General features: G+C 36.5%; 2 protein-coding genes across 2 annotated transcripts; one reads left to right on the forward strand and one right to left on the reverse strand.

Annotated features, from left to right (window-relative positions):
* The first annotated feature begins 535 nt into the window (after nucleotides 1–535).
* Nucleotides 536–3,028, forward strand: LOC109149423 (mitochondrial outer membrane protein porin 2-like). The gene is made up of 6 exons (XM_019297188.1): nucleotides 536–653; nucleotides 820–887; nucleotides 1,785–1,895; nucleotides 1,976–2,062; nucleotides 2,167–2,375; nucleotides 2,492–3,028. The coding sequence occupies exons 1-6, from the start codon at nucleotides 602–604 to the stop codon at nucleotides 2,796–2,798; spliced, it is 834 nt and encodes a 277-aa protein (XP_019152733.1). The 5' UTR covers nucleotides 536–601; the 3' UTR covers nucleotides 2,799–3,028.
* A 190-nt stretch (nucleotides 3,029–3,218) lies between these two features.
* On the reverse strand, nucleotides 3,219–7,555 carry LOC109149420 (DNA excision repair protein ERCC-8-like). The gene is made up of 9 exons (XM_019297183.1): nucleotides 7,189–7,555; nucleotides 6,466–6,726; nucleotides 6,201–6,360; nucleotides 5,688–5,866; nucleotides 5,249–5,489; nucleotides 4,971–5,125; nucleotides 4,761–4,850; nucleotides 3,826–3,897; nucleotides 3,219–3,508 (listed from the first exon to the last, which is right to left on the reverse strand). The coding sequence occupies exons 1-9, from the start codon at nucleotides 7,336–7,338 to the stop codon at nucleotides 3,452–3,454; spliced, it is 1,365 nt and encodes a 454-aa protein (XP_019152728.1). The 5' UTR covers nucleotides 7,339–7,555; the 3' UTR covers nucleotides 3,219–3,451.

The following is a 7,555-nucleotide window of genomic DNA, read 5'->3' on the forward strand; positions in this document are numbered from 1 at the left end:
CTGGTCCAAAAGCCCCTTTTGGGATGCTCTAAGAGCGTGAATATCAAAGTTTATTTTAGGGATAATGTCAGAAAAGCTAATGCCAAATAGGAGAGATAATTTAGGAGAGAGGGAATCGGTTCTTCTGCATGGGGTGGATCATGGAATAATAAAATGAAAGTTAAGCTGGAAAAAAAAAACTTGATTGTTGTGCGCATTTCGCGCACAGCGGAGGCCTACACGGGATCGTGCAATCGGTGGCGCGTCACGCACCCCTGACAATATAACTGTATATTGTTTTTTAAAAAAATCAGTTTAGTTTTTTTTTTTTCTCTCTCTCCTCTCATCTTCTCTTTTTTAATCACACTTACAAAAAGTCTTTAAAAATTTCAAAGTAAATTTACTATTGTGGATGCTCTAAGGCTCGATCCCACAACCTCCATATAAGGGAGCATCTTGGTGTCATTCATACAAAGAATAATGGTAATAAATGGTTAAACCAATAAATTTAAAATAACCACCATGCCAGATTCTCTTTCTTGAATATTCAGAATCTTTTATTTTTTCCTTCCTTCTTCTGTTCTTCATCACCCGCCCGCCTCCGCCTCCCCAGTCAAAAGAAATGAGCTCTGAGGGACCGGGCCTCTTCTCCGATTTCGGCAAGAAGGCCAAAGGTAAACGAAGATTTACAGTAATATTTGCTACATATTTTGTTAAATACATCTAATATATACTTATGTTATGTGTATGTTTAGGTGGCTTTTTGGTATATGCATATATAAGCGTTAAGTTGAGTGATGAATCGCTTGGTTTGATTATATGTCTCTACTGTTTTTGCAGAAATTTTGACGACAGGTTACAGTAGCCATCAGAAATTCACTGTCGATTCTCGAAGTCATGACGGAGTTGTAAGCAGCTTATTGTGAACAAATTATTTACACTGATTTTGCTTGTTTCTGTATGTGCTCGATTAGGGATTTGGTTTTACTAGGCTCAAGATATTGATTCCTGAGAACTCGAATTTATTACTTTAATCATAGCTTACCCCTCCTTTAGCTATTAAAACGTAATTTCTGTTTGGATTATGATTTTAATCTACTATTGACTTAAGTTCACTAAACTTGAATCGTTTATCTAATTCATTTTACATTTATCAGTTCTTGAATTTATTCAGTTCCTTTTAGTTTGTATCACTGATTAATTATAAACTCTTATTATCTCATGAATCTAGGGAGTATAATGATTTTGTTAAGTTTGAATTTGCTGCTTTAGTTCTCCAATTTAATGATGGTTTTACATATATCAAACACACGGGACTAGAAAGTATAGCAAAGAGGAATCTAGAAATAAATGCAGGGAGCAAGGGATCTTCATTTATTTATTTCCGTTCCCATTTTTACTGAAATCCTTTCAAATTGTGTTAAATTGTTAACATATGGCTCATACTTTGCAGTTGCATTAGGTTCACTAGTCAATTAGAACAGAGTTCTACTTTATCTTTCATTTTAGGTATTTATATTTAACTATAGATATTTGTTCTGGATTACAGCATAATCACACCTATAATAAATACGGAGTAACAAAAAGCTTATATATTTTTGTTTTTTGTTTTTCCATTATACTACTGAATGATATGGGGTTAACTTTGATTGGTAAGATGTCTAATAGCAACCCATAAGACTTGCTGCAGTCTAGTAACCTATTGCTCTAGCGGTTTATTTGCTTTCGTTTACCATATAAAGAGATTGTACCTTGTTTTCTTTCATATTCTCTCAATAGTATTGAAATCTTAATTTTGTGTATAGGCCATTGTTTCAGTTTTAGAAAAGAAGGGAAGCCTCTCCACCGGATATGTGTCAGCAAAGTACAATTTCAAGAACACTGGAATAGATGTCAAAATTGACACCGACTCAAATGTATTTTCTGTCTGTCCACCTACTTTCTTTGCTCCTCAGCCGTATTATATAGTGGTCTTACTCCGATTCTTACATTACAGATCTTGACAGAATTGACCTTCGATGATATTCTTCCATCAACAAAGGCTATTGCTTCATGTAGATTACCTGATTATAAATCTGGGAAGGTACCTTCTTAATTGGGACTTTTTACAGTCATCAATTCAATTAGCTTGCTTGGTTTTAATGTTCTGTTATGCTTTGTTTATTTATAATTATTCATATTTTGCAGTTTGAGGCTCAATATTTCCATGAACATGCAAGGTTCACTATGGCTATGGGTCTGAACAAGTCTCCTGCTGTTGATGTTTCGGCAACAATTGGCACTCCACACATTGCCTTTGGCACAGAAGCTAGTTACGCCTTCGCTTTTCGTAACTTTACAAAATACAATGCTGGTGTTAGCTTGACAAAACCCAATTTTTCTGTTTCTGTAATTCTGTAAGTGTCAATGCTAATGGAAAGATAATATTCTGCTGATTTTGGTGTTAGAAAGCATACATTATCTTTTGCTATCAGCATTTCTGAGTTACAACTTTTTATTTTTGGTGCTGCAGAGCTGAGAAAGGAGATGCATTGAGGGCAATATATTTACACCATCTGGACCAGAAAAAGAGAGGAACTGTTGTTGGAGAGATGGAAATAAAATTCTCTGCAAATGAGAGCACACTAACAGTGGGATGTTCATATGCTGTTGATGCTCACACAACCATGAAGGCGAAGCTCAACAATCACGGCAAGCTTGGAGCCCTAGTAAAACATGAGTTGAAGCCAAAGTCTTTCTTGACAGTATCTGGGTCGTTTGACACCAAGGCAATGGATCAAATCCCCAAATTTGGCGTGTCCCTCGCTCTTGTGCCTTGAAAAGCTTTAATTGATCTAGTGGCAAGAGGATAGATATTGAATATTGATTCTTTTGAACACTGCTGTTAGAAGGGTAGATTGATTCATTTTAGGATTGCTGGGGGATTGAATATTGATTCTTTTGAACACACACACACACACACACACAAGAGACATGAAAATACCATTTTCTCTTTCATTGTAAGTATTTTGTTACCAAAATATAAGATCGAAGTTCATTTTTGTTACTTATGTACATTAATTTGGTTAGAGCTTTGTGAAAAAAAAACTCTTGATGATAATTATAATTTCTGAGGATGACATCTGTTCAAACTCTAGCTAAGAATGGCACATGAAGTTGTAAACAAAAGATTTATTTGATAACATATCCATATGTACTGGAGACAAGAACCATAGGCTCAGAAAGGGGAGGGGTAATTATAGATAACCCCTAAACTTAAAAAGGCTACAGAGAATATAGATCTGAAGGGCCATGTTTTGTTCATGATTTCAAGATGCAGTCCAAAATCTTAACCTCACCAACATAGTAGAAACAAAAGCTTCCAATTGTTCACAAAGTTCTCTTCATTCTTCAAGCAAGCTAAGATATTTAAAAAAAAAAAACATGTTCTTCCACAAACTTGCAAAACCTGTAAATTGATGGTCAATAGTCCTCAGTCACTCCAACAATCTTCATCAGCGACCATACTTTGCTGTTTCATCTTTCCCTCCTGCATTACAACCAGAACACTATTAAGATAGTTTTGTAACTTTTGTTGAATCAATAGTATGATGTCTCCCTTTGAGACGGTGTCTTTTCGGTTTATTCCTAGATCAACGAACAAAGTTGCTCATGCTTTAGCTAGAGATGCGAGTTCTCATACTGGTCCTTTGAGTTGGTTGTCTTCTATTCCTTATTGTATTTGCGCATTTCTTTAATTAAAGTTAATGAAGTTTGTTTTCAAAAAAAATAAAAATAAAAATAGTATGATGCCTCCCCATTCTTAGCAAATGCAGGGAAAAAAGGTTCATGGTTTCAAATGCATACTGATTCTTCAATAACAGTTTTGGGGGGAGACCACGCGAGAATTTTCCTGTCATTACTTCCAGTGTATAGTTCCTGCAACAAGGCAGATAATGTTCATCACCAATTTTACAAACAAATCCCAAGCCTGATAGTACTCATAATCAAATAAAATGATATCATCGACCACAATAGGGAAAAATAATTTAAATAAACCCTGTGGTAGAACCAGAATCCCCACTCTGGAACAAGATAAGGCAAATGGGTTAATATACTTAATTTAACAGACTACAAATCTCAATGTCCTATAGTTGAAAAAATCTCTCAATTTTGATTTCTTGGTCTTTGTATGTGTATATATCATAAATGTATAGATTAACTGACTCGGGATCAATTTCTATAAAACTGTTACAGTGATTGAACCAGCATCCAAAACCAGTTTAGGGGTAGTTTGGTTTATGGGATTGGACTAGCTATTCCCAGGCTTGTTAATTTTACGGGAGAGTATTGGCCTTGTTTGGTAAAATATTAGCCTATCAGCCAATTTTGGCTTATTTGATCACTATTAATCGTCTGACTTGGTTAAAAAATCAATTCCAAAATGCTAAAATTTAAAAAGTTGCTCAAAGCAGCTTTTTCAATTAGCTTTTTGAGAAAAGAAATTATACCAAACAGCTAAACAGCTAATTTACCAAACACCTCCCTACAATCGGCTACTGTTATCAACTAGTTACCCTTTAATGAACCCAAACAGCTATCAGCTAGCAGCCATTTGCCAAACAGGGCCTAATGTTGTTGGGAGGAGGTGGGGTAAGTAATGCTAAACTTTGGGATAGTATAGCAAATAGATTGTCAATCCCTTCACTAAGCAACTTTGGACCAAATGACCCCTAAAATTTTATGAGCATAGTAAAAAGTCATTCTTATAGTGGCAAGCAGGAGAGAGGAGAGGTTTGTACCTGGTCCTGAGCATTGTACCAACAACAATTTACATTTTCATAATGCCCACGGAAATTCATCATTGCCTTGCCCGACCATAAATTGAATGCCTAAGAGATTCAATATGATGCAAGTGAACACTATACTCTTAAAAATTGTTAAGAAGAATTAAGGAGAGGTTCAATATTTTGAGAATTAAATTAATTGAGAAGAGTTGCAGAAACTCTTACTTTAGTGGTAGCCATGCATGGAACAAAGACAACAGTTGAATCCTCGGATATTGCCATTTGTAGTGCTTTGGTGGTTTGAAGGCGTCCAGTTTCAAAGTTCACTAGTGTATTGCAACCAGACTCTATATCCCATAACCTTAACCTTGAATCAGAACCTGGAGTCATAAAAAGTTGTAACTTAACACTTACAGGACACAATCCACTAATTTCATAAACAATTTGATGGAGATAGAGATAATGAAAGTAAAGTATGTATTAAGAAAGAAAAAGACGTCTACCTGCACTGAGAAGATACAAACCATCATCAGTCACTTTCAAACTGCTTACTACACCATAATGAGCAGTGGCACGATCCTGACTCGACAACAGCCCTGGATGTAGTCTCTGCTTCGATGACACCCTAACTTGTCTGTCAATAACAGACTGTTTGTGACCGTTACTGATTACAGTTTTCCGTTGAGATGGCCGGGACTTTAAAGATGAAGTCTGATTTACTGATGGAGATTTAGATGTTGAACTCTGAGAAAAACAGTGAAGGAAATATAAGAAGAAAGACAGAGGTAATAAAGGAAAAGGAAGAAAGTTATTTGGGTGTCTCAACTAAGAAGGCAAAGAAAAATGCTTTCAAAATGGAGTAGAGGTAAACTTTATCATCAGAAGATTCCGAACTGATAATTTCCAATTGAATAAGTATTAACAGTGTCTAGAGATCAAGACCTTATTCACAGCAGAACGTGCAAGTACAGGTGGGCGTCTCCCAAGCTGAGAATGGGACTGATCTAAAACACGAAAGCATCCTGCTCGCCTAATGTCCCAAAAACGAATTGCACCATCACATCCCCCAGTCATGAGAACCCACTCACTAGAAGAAGACCATTCCATTGACATCACTCCATCTGCCATGAGAAAAATAATTCCTATCAATTCCAACAATCAATGATGCCATAGCCAGAAATGCACATTCTAGGATCTAAATCTTCATGATTGCATCCCCTTAATTTTTTTTTTCCCAAGAAAATGAAGGTACGCTGTTGCATTATTTCATATTAGCTGGTTTAGATAAACCTCTTCTTGATGTTCTAAACTTATATCTAAGGATTGGTTGATGAGTTTATTGCAAATCAGATTTCATTATTGATGAATAAGAAGTTTCCCAGAAGGATATTATGTAGCTTAAGATCTAAGTCATAAATATTTTGTAAAAACAACTTTACACAAATCTCAGCATACCACGATGACCAGACAAAGTGTGAGCAAAGGCCCCTGAAGCTATATCACAAAGCCGAACTTGTACATCTTCAGTTCCAGCAGCAATTAGCATATGAGATGTTGCCAGAGAAGACATGGCAGTCTTATTAACCTTTCCAGGCATTTTAAAATTAACAACCACCTAAAAAAGAATGAGTTTCAAAACATTGTCATGAATATATAGAAGACCAGACTGAGGAAGGGGGAAGAATACTGTAAGATGAACATAATAACAAACCTACACTACCTGTGTTGTGTTTGTGTCCCATACATTAACGCGATGGTCATATGAACCAGTGACAAACAGGCCAGTGTCAACTGGATACCATATGGCTGTAGAAACGGCATATTTGTGGCCCTGTTCATGTCGTTTGTCAACAACAAAAAGGGGCTTATGCTTAGCGATCAATCCACCTCCCTCATGACCTGTTGCACGTTGGACATCATAAACAGCAACTGATGCATCCGAAGCACAGGATAGTAAATACCTTTGCTCTGTCAAATCAACCTGATTTTGTGATCAAAATAAATGGCCACAAAATGCAAGTTTCACCCCACATAATTTTCAACAACAGATCCTATCAGAAAACGAAAACGGCAACGAGCGAATAACATATTTCAATGTGGCAAACCCAAAAGCTGTAAAATGCCTAACCTATACAACTCTGCCTTCACTTCAGTTATATAATTAAATTTCAAAGCTGAATTAAGAAAGATTTTCATTCCCCTTAAGAATCTTATATTAAATTATTACTCTAATTACACCATCCTTCCATCAAACACAAAATGAGCACAATTAGAATCTGTAAATCACAATTCTATATGTTTTTAAGTTCTAATCCTCTCAAATTCAGCTAATATTAGTAAATTCAATAAAGCGCAAGTAATCTACAGCTCAAATTCATAGGGATTCCTCCTGATATGAAATTGTGTAACGCGCAGTGATCAAGGGGATTGAGTTGGGGCGAACCTGAAGAGAGTTAACGGGGCCGCGGTGAGGGGAGACGATCTCTTTGTGATTGGAGAGCTGAATAGCAGCGAGTCGGTTCAACTTAACTCGGTTGCTGTACGAATTAGGTCGAAGTTTCCCTGATTCTCTGTCCCTGATTTCCTTCCACATCTTCTTCCTCGCATCCTTCCCGGCTTCCACCAACTGCTTAGATCCACCGCCACAACCGACCAGCCGGATTCAATTCCCCCCAGCTTCTCTGTATGTATAAGTATAAGTTTTACACCCAACACACAACATATATTGATCTCAATCGCACAGAAATATGCATAAGAAATCACAATCGCAAATCTTTTCTCTTCTGCTTTGCCGTCACTGGACTATTTCT

This window comes from Ipomoea nil, unplaced genomic scaffold (assembly GCF_001879475.1).
Source record: "Ipomoea nil cultivar Tokyo-kokei standard unplaced genomic scaffold, Asagao_1.1 scaffold2159, whole genome shotgun sequence".
Classification (NCBI taxonomy): Eukaryota; Viridiplantae; Streptophyta; class Magnoliopsida; order Solanales; family Convolvulaceae; genus Ipomoea; species Ipomoea nil.

Coding starts and splice junctions, on each gene's coding strand:
- LOC109149423 (XM_019297188.1), top strand. CDS start 602: ATGAGCTCTGAGGGACCGGGCCTCTTCTCCGATTTCGGCAAGAAGGCC. Junction 1,896..1,975: donor AAATTGACACCGACTCAAAT/GTATTTTCTGTC, acceptor CTTACATTACAG/ATCTTGACAGAATTGACCTT. Junction 2,376..2,491: donor TTTTCTGTTTCTGTAATTCT/GTAAGTGTCAAT, acceptor TTGGTGCTGCAG/AGCTGAGAAAGGAGATGCAT.
- LOC109149420 (XM_019297183.1), bottom strand. CDS start 7,338: ATGTGGAAGGAAATCAGGGACAGAGAATCAGGGAAACTTCGACCTAAT. Junction 5,490..5,687: donor CACGTTCTGCTGTGAATAAG/GTCTTGATCTCT, acceptor TGTTTTTCTCAG/AGTTCAACATCTAAATCTCC. Junction 3,509..3,825: donor AAACTGTTATTGAAGAATCA/GTATGCATTTGA, acceptor GTTGTAATGCAG/GAGGGAAAGATGAAACAGCA.